Raw genomic sequence first — 12,231 nt, 5'->3', positions numbered from 1 at the left:
AATCGTTTTACCTTGAGTTGAATTGTCTTCATCATCGAAGGTGCAAACGACACAAAACTTCACTGGGGGTTTTCCTATCTTACCTTTTTAAAAATATTTTTTTTTAAATAGCTCGAGATCTTGTGTGAAGAATTAATAGGAAACGAGCGGAACATGTTTTTATTTTGAATCAGGCATTCAATGTCGGATACCATGCAAATCACAAAGAAATGATTTTTTTGTAATTTTCTATCGTTGCAATTGCCTTTTGTTGCTGCTAAGTTGTTATGTTGCATTTTCTGAGTTTATTTCAAACAAAAGTTTTAAACAAAATAAAAAAAAACATGATGCCATTCTTGCTTCAGTTTCTTCCCATTTTTTCCAAACGTAACGTAAACGTAAGAAAATTAGCCAGTGAAGTTTCATATCGTTATCAGTTATCGAAGAAAACAAAATTTAACGATGATCCGATTTTTAGAGTTCCCAGAAGAAGAAATCAAAATTTTAAGATTTTCCGGTTATGAGAAGCCCGGTTGTTTTTAGCACTGTGTATTTATGATTTACCAGTAAGGATTGTGTTGTTGTCAACGAAAGTTCCTCCACAAAGTCCATCTCCGATTAACAACGTGGCATGCCATGGCCATTTTCCATATTCAGCTGCCACGCCGTTATGAATAAGCCGAACAAAATTGCCTTGAATTTCCACCAAACAGGCACACAGTGTCAGGAAGACAACCAAAATATGCCTCCAAGAGGCAGGAGTGTTTAGCAATTTGCGATTTCTGCACAATGATATTTTAAAACGCGACATTTTTCTCAATGTTCACAATCTTCGCTGGCACTAAACACGGATCTGCACAAGTCGAAGTCAGACATACGACTGATGCAGCTTAGATCTCGGCTCATATAAAGTCCACCACACTTGCCAGCTTACAATGTTCTTCCCATGTTTCGATTGCCATCTTGGGTGAAAAGAAGAATCTCGTGGCCATTTCAGGATGCTTAACTGCCAAAACTGGTTTTATTGGTCGGCTTATTGCTGAATCTAGTTTTGTTGCCCACTCGGGGTACATAATACGCTCTCAGAATGTTGTGGTGTTGGGCACTGGGGCTATTGGCGGAAGGGGTTAGGGGGAGAGTTGTTTAAATGTCATAATTTCGCCAAAAAAGCCAAACCGTTAGAATGTTATCTATTTGTATATTGCGATCACGTTTTCAGTTCCAATGCGAGGTTGTTTTTTGGTTATACGTCTGATGTTTAGAAAATTTGTGTCTGGAGAATGCGGAGCAAACAAAACTTAGATAAAAAGAATGAACAGAAGGTCGTGAGTTAGCACGCAAAGTATAAATTTGTACAGTTAAGGATATGAACATGAATTATTTAGCTTGGTTAAATAAAATTGTATTAAATCTGCAATTAAGTTCTCGCTGTTTTTTATGAAAATATTTGTTTATTTTAAAATTAGTGGTAAAAGATTGCTCTTTCAAAGTATTGGCCATCGCTTACCACATCTTTTGCCCATCTTTTGGGCAGAGCTTGAATACCGTCACAAAAGAATTGTTACAATTGAATTGTCTCCAGTGATGGTTTCGATGGGTTGTAGGAGTTCGTTATAACTAACGCCCAACTGATCCTATCAAACGCAGCGCAAAACCTTTGAAGCCTGGATGTTGGGCTTCGCTGTAGATGTTGATACATGGCCGGGTGGTCCCCACGTTTTTCATGGTTCGGGATGCTATACTGTATCCATTTTACCGCTACAGCACTAGTTCGCAAGCATACAGGCGACGCTCAACGTCTTTGGGCATCAAATCGTAAGGGACGCAGTTTCCTTGATTTTGGATCATCCCCAACGCATGCAGACACTTAGAAATAGCCTGGCGGAATGTTACAGAAACTCTGCAGCAGCAGTTTTCTTCGAATTGAAGACGAAAAGAAATCGAAATTCGACATTTGTCAGATAATATTACTATATTATTCAACAATGAAATTACCAATTTGACGATACAGTTTGTTTACTATATGTCTAAGCTAAAATTAAGACGATTCAGATACGTCAAAATCGGCCAACTGCCATTACAAGCGATAGTTTTTGACAAACAGCGAGAACTTAGTTTCAGACCTAACACATAGATGTAAACACATACAACGATCTTATGAAAAGAATGTTTTTATTGAAAGAGCCGCCTCTTTTAGGGAAAGCAAGTTAACGCCCCTGAAATGCTTTATTCGCATCTTTTTACGTAACAAACAAGCAGGAACCACAATAATAAAACTTACGAAAACATAATTGCACAATTCATAATAATAAAGTGATATTCAACGTCATAAATACTGCATCCATTCTCCAGTATGTTTCGTTGAGCATCTAATTTAGACTTTCATTCCATTTTGATCGAGCATTCAAATGCGATAACCACAACAGGTGTTTTCTTGAATTTTACTCACGAAAGAGGAAATAAAAAACTGGATATGTTTAAACAATTTATGCCGCATCCTTTGGCATTTACAGGCTTATGTACTTTTTTGTTGGTGTTATGTATCAAGAATTTCAAATTCGTGCTGTTTTGCTTTCTGGGGAATGAGCTTGGTAAACGGAATTGATTAGGCTGTGGGCGAACTGGTCAAACCAGTTTCGTCAGTATTTAGTAAAGTGTTTCTGGTGAAGTCCATGATTCCAACAATCACAGATTGCTTTGAATTAAATTTACGAATACATTTTTATTATAAAGAGTTTTACGAGCTTCCAAGTTAGCGATTAGGTTTGTGATTTCAAAACACTGATCTGCATCAGTGAAAACAATCTAAAAATCACAGCTTCCGGACCGGACCCTCCCCTGTACGAGAGGACAGACTATCCACATACACATAGGGAAAAAATATAAAAGTATGACAGGCATGACCAAGTTGGTCGTTACGCCAAGAAGAAGAAGAAGAAGAAGAAGGAGGCCTCTTTCCAAACTGCTGTCGTACTATTTCTAATGAAATAAAAGTTTTAACGAAGAAATCGTTTTTCACCCTGTTATTATATGTTAAAACGAATACTCGAAAAAGAAATGTTTGAAAAGATTGATAAGTGGGATATTTGTAGGACGATGTCCTTACTTGAACAAATGCACTTAAAATGATGCAAATCCTCAACTTTGTATGGAAACTCACCGAACACTAATCCTATTACATTGTATTTTAAAAATAAGCGGTTTTTAAATTGAGATGGTGAAAAGAGTACAATTGCACAGCTCCAATCACGAAAATTTTCAATTTCGTTCAATTGAACAGGTTTTTCATAGTGGCCTTGAACTTCACACAAACGAATGAAAGAAAAAAAGTATTTGGTAGGCACTATGAAGCAAATATATATATTTTTTAATTAAGCTGGTTTGTTATGGGACAGTGGGACAACCATTCAGATCCAATGGCAATGGAGGTTTAGCCATAACATTTCATTAACAACGGGATTCAGAAAATCACATATTTCTCGCGTGATTTTAAAGTTAATCACATTTTTCCTTGAAATGACTGTACATAAATTAAAAAAAAAAATAAAATTAGTTTTGTGTTCTTTGGTGTTGTGATATTTCGTTTTACATGCACTTCGCCCTAGTGAAACACAACTGGGTCTAAACTTTAAAACATAACATTTATTAAACACATTAAAACAAATAAATAAGACCTTTAAACACACGACAATAAGGACGAATGCTCGTAGCGTGATTTTGGTGCGTGCTCCTTGGTGGTGGAGACACGATCGCGATGGCTGCGCATCGATCCTGTCCTCTCCAACTGCCGCCTGATTCGACCAGTTGATAGACATTATGTGATCTGTCCACAACAATTGGGCACGGTATTTAAAATATGCAATTGTCTGCAAATTTATCTTACTCATACCGCATTTAACACGTTGACTGCCATGTCACCACAAAAGTGGGTGACAGCCAAAATCGACGGCAATAAAATGGTAAAGATATACTGGAAAGCCCACTGATTTTCCGTTGACAGTTTTCCGTTTTTATTTGAATTTATTATTTGAATGGGCTTTCATCAGTTGGACGCAAAGCTTGCATGCAAAGCTTTTAAGCTTGTAACTTTGAAATATTTGACGGTTCGGGCTGACCAATCACGTGCCGAGAAAAAGGGGAAAATTACAGAGGAGGGGAAAATTATGATACGCAAATCTTGTGTTTCTGCTAATATTTAAAAATAAGTCGCTTGTTATGCTACAATTGATCGTTTCTTCATGTCCTTTCACTTGTTTCACTTTGCCTGGCTACAAGTGCAAGTTAACTTCAACAAGGACCTTTCTACCCATACTTTTTCCTTCCCATTTTACTCTCCTTACCGCAGCTCGACCGTCCCGAAGCGTCCGCAAGTCAATTAATTTCCAATTCGCCCTACTTAAATTAGGTTAATCCGTCTAATTATGAGATCAATCAGCCAATTTGGCACCCCAGCAGCATTGCAGCACACACCTCCGAGGGCTGGCTTCATTCCGTTCCAACCGACGGAAAATACGTTCGATCGATAATAACGACCGTTTACAGCGTTATATAAGAAATGTGTGGTAAAGCGATCATTTTAATAAAACTTTCAGCGGAAGCACCCGTTTCAAAGAGTGAGATAAAAGAAAGGAGCTTATATAGGAGCTTATTAATCGAAGAAGACATACAAAACCATCATCGCAACGCCGGCGACGAGAAGAACGAGCTTTTAAAACGAACGCATCTGCAGCTGAACGATTTATTTATTGCATCCTACTGTGGTGCATTCACAGCCGCGCTATCGTTTTCCCAGTTTGGTTTTTTTGTTCACCAATCGCCAAAGGAAGCGAATAAATTTGATTTGAAATGATGATCGAAAGTAGCGACGGAACACACGCGTGGTTTTTATTTTGGTTGGCTCAACTTTTGTGCTGAATCCCGGCATATAGTCCGGTGGCAGGAATTAGTATTTTTTGTGATAATCAAACTCATCATCGTAGTGGTGGTCGTGATCGTTGAACCCGGAGTCGATGTATCGGCGATTGTGCACCGGGCTGGAGCTGAGCGGTCGGCAGGCGAGTGACTGCGACCCGCCACCGCCACCACCCGCCGTAAAGTCGTCGTACCGGAACGTCGTGTGCAGATCGCCAGCCAGTGGCGAGGAAGAATCGTACCGCCGGGAAAGGTTCGACGCACTGTGGGAATGCCGGTGGTGATGGTGATGCGAGTGGTTGCTACACACGGACTGCAACTTCTGCAGGATCTCCGAGTCCGAGCAGTCGGACACATGCAGCAGTTTGGCGACCGACGAGCGGAACACTTGCAGCTGCGATAAACGGTGGTTGGTGTCTGCCAGCTGCGATTTGATGCGTGACAGTTCATCCCGAAGATGCTGCGGGAAGGAGTCGCGACGGATCAGGATCGGAGTCAGGTCTCCATCACACTGGATCCGAGGTACTTACCGTCATGGCATGCTCATCCCGCACCCGACGATCGTGTGACGTCTCCACGGCGGACCGTGCGCGAGACTTGTAGGCGGCCAGCTGTCCCACCAGCCGTTCCCGTTCCGTCTCGAGCTCGCAAAGGCGCGACTGCAGCTCGTCGCACTTGCGGGCACGCTCGAGGGCTGTGATCTTATACTCGGAGGCCTCGTTCAGCTGCATCTTCACCTCCGCCAGCTGGGACTTCACCTCGGCCAGCTGATGGGTGGTGCGTTCGGCTTGCTTGGAGTTCTTACGCGCCTTATGCATCGCCTCATCCCGTTCGGTCTGCATGGAGTCATGAAGGACAAAAGGACGAAAGAGATCCGAGATATCAATCCACTGAAAGGTAGCTCAAGATGTAGCAAGTCACGACATAGAAACAGCGTTATGTAAGCGAAAACATGTATATGGTTAGAAAAGAACATGAACGAGAGTACTTGTAGCGTGGCCTTCCCCCTAGCGTTATCCTCCAGCAGTGCAATCTTGCGCCGCAGCAGCTCCAGATGCAGATCGCGTCGCTGTATCTGCTCCTTGAGGACGCGCACCTTACGCTGCATATGGTACAGGGTGGAGCTCTACAATACAGACACAAAAAACGATGGTACGAAAGTTGCAACAATGTTATGTCAATGTGAGGATGAGAACCCAGGCACGGAAAAGGAAAGCGATAGAGACTAGCACTAAAGCAGCGCCCCGGTTGGGGCGATCGGTGGGGAAACCTACTTCCTTCAGAGGCAAATCTGTACAGGACCGTTCGCGCCGCAGCTTGCTCGCCGAATGGCTGTGCGTGTGTGCGTGATGGTGATGGTGATTGATGGACTCCCAACAGCTCTGTACAGGAGGTGACGGTAACGAGAAGCAAATTTCAGTTTCATTATGACGTTGATTGGCTCTGAAGCTTTTGTTTTGCCTTCAGAACAGGACATACCTTATCGCAAGATCCATGCAGGTGATGCTCATGATGCGTGGCTAAACGTTCCGCTCGTTCGAGAAGCGTTTCGGACAGGATCGTCGTATCGCTTCCCGGGGCTGGCGGTTCCGTACATTCGCTCCAACAGAGAGCCCGCGCCAAACGGAGAAGATAGTCGCTGAGCTGTTAGTGAGGGTCAAGAAATCACACAGAATTTTAGATCCTATCCTTAAAGGTTGATCTTCCTCCCGATCGTACCGTTGTATGTTCAGCGCGGAAATGTTGCAGCTCGTGGCATGCCTTCTCGAGGCGGTCCTCAAGGTTCATCCGGTGCTGCTCTTCACCCTTCAACCGACAGGCACTGCTTTCCTGATGCTCCCGATGTTTAGCGACTTCCTGGTGGTGTTGATCACGAAGTTGTGCGACTTGCTGGAATGTGGAAGAGTGTCATTGGAGTAATTGAATCCCTCAAAGACCTTCTATATGCGCTTCTTACGTCATGTAACGCCTGGTTGTGGTTGGTCAGGTCCCTTATTTTGTCTCTTATGTTATTCTCGCACGGCTCGTTCACGCCGACGATCGTGGCGATCGTGCGCAGGAACTGCAAACGCTCGGTCTGCAGTCGGTCGTAGCTGTTCTGTATTCTACAGCATCGTGATTCAAACCCTCGAAGTTCCTCTACGAAAAGGGAAAATTCGACTCGATTCAATAGAACTCCCGCACATGTTTGTCAGAAGTAAGTTACCTCTCAGTTTGTCCCCGTTAACCTCACACTCTGCCAGACGGTCGCGGGTCACCTGCAGATCCCGTTCCGCTTGCCTGCAGCGTCCCTCCAATCCTTGCGAAAGCGACTGCAACCCCTCGATCTGCGCATGCAACCGGGTCTTCTCGGCCGAAGCGGTCGTCTTTGTGCTGATCAGTTCCGATTCCGTCGACGACAGGTTCTCGCACGTGCCGGCCAGCTTCGCCCGCAACCGCTGCACCTCCGAGACCGTTTCGCCCGTCTTCGAGAGCACACAGTCGGGCGTGAGGTGCGTTCCATCGCACACATCGATCCCGAGCACCAGGCACAGCCTCCGGATGAGATCCTGCAGCTGACAGCGTGCCTGATCCCGCAAGCCTTCCTCCTTCGTCAGCTCGCACTGCAACCGGTGGATCTTCCCGCCCAACTCCTTAATCTTCTCCTCCAGGTGGTTCTTATCGCGGTTCAGCGTATGGACCACCGTTTCCGACCGGCTGTGGAGTGCCTTCTCCCGCTGCTCGGTCGCGGCCAACCTCTGCTGCAGCGAACTGATGAGTGACGTCTGGCGGGCACTTTGGGCCCGTAGCGACTCGCATTCGCTCTCCTTCGCACACAGCGAGCTCTTGACGTCGGACAGCTCGGCCATAAGACGGTCCCGCTTGTACGTCGAAGCGGCCAGCTCGCTCCGGAGCGTCGTGGCCAGGTCGATCGAGTGTGCCAGGTGATCATTGCAGGACGGTGGTGGCTGCAAAGAGACATTACTCACATCAACTCCTGCCATCCTGACAGCCGCTGGGAAGGGAACTTACATGATGGTGATGGTGTACCGGGGAGTGTGGTGTGTGATGTTTTGGCATGTTCTGTGTGTGTGTGTGGTCCGAAGCAGGCGCGCAATGCAAATAAAAAAACAAACAGAACAAATCCCTAAGTAATGCTCGAGCTACAAACAATACGACATTCGTACAGAATGCATGTTTGTTCGGTTTCAATATCAAACCATATCCTCACTCCTTCCTTGGCACTGCACGAAGGGCTTTCCCTGCACGTTATTTTTACCACAAACACTAACCACCTCCAAACAACCTCCGGAAGCGTGAATGTGCACAAAGGAAGTGTTTTGCGTTGTACGTAATCCAAACCGCTTCGATAGATTTGTATCGTTATGACATTGGGAAAGGGAACAACACGAATGAGGTTGCTGGCGAGGTTCTGCCTTGTTGTATATTATTCCTTTACGGGGGAGAAAAATCCAGGACGCGGTTGGATTTTATTTGTTATCAATGTTTGACCTCATTCCGGAACTTCAAAGAGACCCGCTGCTGGTCTAAGCCGTTGCCATTGCCGTTGTTTGCCTGTGACCGACTTTCGATGAGCTGTCTGTCTGGTACTTCGGGCTTGCGATTTGTTCAATGGCGATACACTCAAAAGGTTGAGTTATACATTTTTTACCAAATAATTTTTGTTGCAAATACTGGATAATAGAATGCTCCTCAAAGGGCTTGGTAAAATAATTTAAAGCACGAATGTGTATCCAAAAGTTTCTACATAAAACATTATCTACATTCAAGTCATATAGAAAAGTTGCTGTAAGCTTTATGATGCATTTTTTAAATCCACAATTTGCGATTTATGTGTGCTCGAAAGAACATTTAAATTCATAATTTTCATCGTGTTTGGTCGTTTTTTCTCAAGGTTTATGCTTGATTACTGAATTACATTGAATCTCTTTGATTTAAAATTAACTTTTCATTGGTTGGTGTGTTTAGAAAAAGAAAATTGTATGATGGAATTCTGATGCAAAGTTAAATTATTTGAACACCATAACAACACTTGAATATGGAACAATTGTTTTTTTTTAAAGACGCATACGAACCACATGCATTGACTGTAATGTAAGAATTTACAGACCAATCAATTTCTAATCCTGTTTGTTTGAAGTGGAGAAGAACATTATGAAGAATTCCACCGCGAATAATTGGTTTATTACCACGACAGTTTATCAGTCCCTTTTTGCTTTGAGTTTGTCAATTCACAAATCATCCGTGAGCGAACAACTTGTTCATATTCGTAACGAATATTGGACTTTGCCGTATTTATCCTATCATATCACATTTTTCTATAAATTACAATTGGATTGAATCCATTTAAGGCACTAAAAATCGACAAATAAACTAAGAACAATTGCTTGAAGCTTTTACACAACTTACGATCGCTTCAAAACAATAATTGTATCACAAGGCAGTGAACATATTTTTGTGGTGGAGAGTTTCACTTTCACTATTCCCGACCGATTCCTGGAAGGATTTCTACTGTCGACATCGTTTCCGGTGCGTTTCGATTTTTCACTCTTTCCTCACTTCAGCATTTCCACATACACATTCATAGCGTTTCGTGTCCGTGTTTTCTTTCCTTTCGTATGTTGTATTTTATGTGAGTTGAAGCTAGTTCCACGTTCAAATTTTCCAGTGACACAATTTCGACCGGAAATGACGTTTTTCGTTTTGTTAACGGCAACCACTGCAAAAAGGCTGGCTTGCTGCGACGCTGACAGGTGCAAGTGCAACGCCTTCTCAAATGGAAAGCGTAAATTTCACACCCGTTCGATGCAGCAAAACTAGCTTGCATCTAGGAGTCCCCGTGAATGCTAGTACGCGAACCGATAGCGACCGCAAGTACCCGGCACGGTGTCCGAACGAGGAAGAAAACCTGTCCTCATAAGTTTTTCCGAACCCAGCAACGAACGACGGTGGCAGCTATTTCCCGCGCTCGGTTCGCTTGGTCGGATTTTCCTTGGGCCTTCTTCCGGAGTTTTCCTGCAAAGCAACACTGTGAGAAGGTTCGCGGGTTCGTCCAAGGCATTGGTAGGTAGTCAGGGGAATGTTTGATTAATATTATTGGATTTTCACTCCACACCACGAGGAACGGCCCGTTTTTAGACGATTGGTACAATTTTCTTCGGGCTCGGCTTGGATTTACAGGGATCCCCCTTGTACCTGCGAAGGTTTCCCGATGTCGGGAGTGTCGGAATGAGGAGTTCCATCCGTTAGCGAACCAATTGTTCGTAGGGGAAGGGATTTTTTGCACCCATTTCGATCGATTACCGAGTGCGAAAAAAGAAAAATCCTAACAAAGTGCAGTTTCCATGGCTACGTTTGAGGAAGTTCCACCACACGGTAGTTTCCCGAAATAACAGCGTAGTTGTTGGACAAGTCTTACTTCGGATACAAACGTGTCTTTGGCCAAGGTTTGAAGACTGGAAACAGCTTGATGGTTGTGAGTGGAAAATCAGGTGTAATTTTATAAGAGTGTTTGCATTAAGTTTAGACATGGAGAAGTTGGAAAATAACCTTTTTTTCACTTGGCATACGAAATTTAAATCTAACTATTAGTTCATCAGAACAGCAGTTTTTTGATGACCATATGATTTTTGCTGTAACGTTAGTTCTTATTTTTATTTATCTTCACTTTAAAATAACAAAAGGAATTCTTGCTATAATTAAAGAAGCATTCAAAGGACTCTCGTGTACTGTTGTTGTTCCGAACATGGAGTTTTTCGATTAAAAATAATTGTGTTTCGTGCTGTGGTTTAAGAATTTGACCATACCTTTTCGCCGCAGAGAATGTCGAATATTTCCCAATCTTTATCACTATTTCCCGAATCATCGTCGCCTTTGCCGGACATACTTGCGGGTGTTACAATGTTACATGTTTCACTTTCCACACTTTAAACTGGTTTGTTTTCTGCTTTTCACTATAGATAACTCGTAGCTTATAATTACACTACTTTTAACCGTAAAGGATTTTTCCGTTTTCCTGGTTTCTGTTAGCACCAATCGACTTTCTTCGCTGCTTCTAAACTCCTAAACGCTTTCCCTAAACTATCTACAAACCATGACTGGTAACAAAAGGAATTTTCACGCTCCACGCTAATACTGGTTGAGTCGTTCCTGGTCGGCAGGAAGTTGGGGACATCATCACAACAACAACAATGGGAATTGACTAACTGAGTCGAGCTCCCGAAGGCCGCCGTGTGTGTACCGTGTGCCCTCTGCTGCGGGGACTCTCTAATTGTCAAAGTTCGTTCGGAACGCAAATCGAAACGCCAAACGTAAACAGAACGCCACCTCGATGAGGGGCGACTTGTTCCGGTATGTGTCGATTGGTTGCAAACTATCGTAACCCGGGGGAATATGCTTCAGCGATTGGGGTTCGTTGGGGAATGTTTAAAACCTACCATGTTCTTCCACGCGCGCCGGGTCGAAACACAACATACACATTGTCAGGCGAAATCCAGAGGACCACCGTTCATTCTTTGTGCGCCCAGATACAGTATTCATTCCAACGGACTCCAACTCTCTAATGGTTTTCATTCCCCCCTTCGTGGGAGTTTGTTGATTCTGACGCCCAAGGGTGTTTCCAGGGTGATCTTCAGGAATGCCCACGAGTGAAGACGGGCAAGGCTTCTAATACCAGATGGTAGATGAACATCGAAATCCTTGCGATGAGATTCGGCCGCTTGTTGTCAACAACCAGTTTTTTTTTAAATTTTTATTTCTACTGTTTCGAAGGTTCTCAACCGTCGAAAAGATAAAGAAACCTAGAGACGCGACAGGTTTAGTTCTAAAATTATTTTTTTCTAGGTTTTTACTTATTCCTCTTGTATTACTTTTCATAAGTTCTGTTATCAACTGGTATAATATACTTCGAGCTACGATTCTAATTTATTTGTTACAGTACAATTGAAAACAATTTTTCGTAATGTTCTTTGTGTAGTACGTAATGGATTTTATTTGAACAATTCCCACACACTGATTTCAACTCTTTTTTATAATATTACCTTTCGAATACATTTTGTAATGCTTGTTACAACGTGATTATACGGTTAAACCATTTTTACTTTATTCGAGATCAATAGTTTATTCTTTTTCAATTCGAAAACATATTGTTTCTAATTTCCGAAAATAATATTTGTAGAAACTCTTGCAAACATTTTTTTTATAATCTTATTAGCCGCTTTTAATTTTTCCTAATTTATCATTTTCTAATGGAAGATGGCATAAAACTTCGATTAATTTTAAAATTCTGAAAAATTAAATCATGAACCTCCCTTTCAGCATCTTTTAAATTCTATGAATGCA

General features: G+C 42.8%; 1 protein-coding gene across 1 annotated transcript; it reads right to left on the bottom strand.

The window, feature by feature from the left end:
• Positions 1-4,921: 4,921 nt before the first annotated feature.
• Positions 4,922-10,775, bottom strand: LOC131281425 (coiled-coil domain-containing protein 170). Its single transcript, XM_058310757.1, has 10 exons — positions 10,698-10,775; positions 7,903-7,953; positions 7,097-7,838; positions 6,848-7,029; positions 6,610-6,780; positions 6,370-6,534; positions 6,165-6,272; positions 5,879-6,016; positions 5,421-5,726; positions 4,922-5,350 (listed from the first exon to the last, which is right to left on the bottom strand). Exons 1-10 carry the CDS (start codon positions 10,773-10,775, stop codon positions 4,922-4,924), a joined length of 2,370 nt encoding a protein of 789 aa, XP_058166740.1.
• Between the last annotated feature and the right edge of the window lie 1,456 nt (positions 10,776-12,231).

This window comes from Anopheles ziemanni, chromosome 2 (genome assembly GCF_943734765.1).
Source record: "Anopheles ziemanni chromosome 2, idAnoZiCoDA_A2_x.2, whole genome shotgun sequence".
Taxonomy (NCBI): domain Eukaryota; kingdom Metazoa; phylum Arthropoda; class Insecta; order Diptera; family Culicidae; genus Anopheles; species Anopheles ziemanni.
Note: the sequence above shows the minus strand (reverse complement) of the source record. Positions and strands in the feature narration are given on the sequence as shown.

Coding starts and splice junctions, on each gene's coding strand:
- LOC131281425 (XM_058310757.1), bottom strand. CDS start 10,775: ATGTCCGGCAAAGGCGACGATGATTCGGGAAATAGTGATAAAGATTGG. Junction 6,273..6,369: donor TGCATGGATCTTGCGATAAG/GTATGTCCTGTT, acceptor CCTCCTGTACAG/AGCTGTTGGGAGTCCATCAA. Junction 5,351..5,420: donor GGGATGAGCATGCCATGACG/GTAAGTACCTCG, acceptor TCCTTCCCGCAG/CATCTTCGGGATGAACTGTC.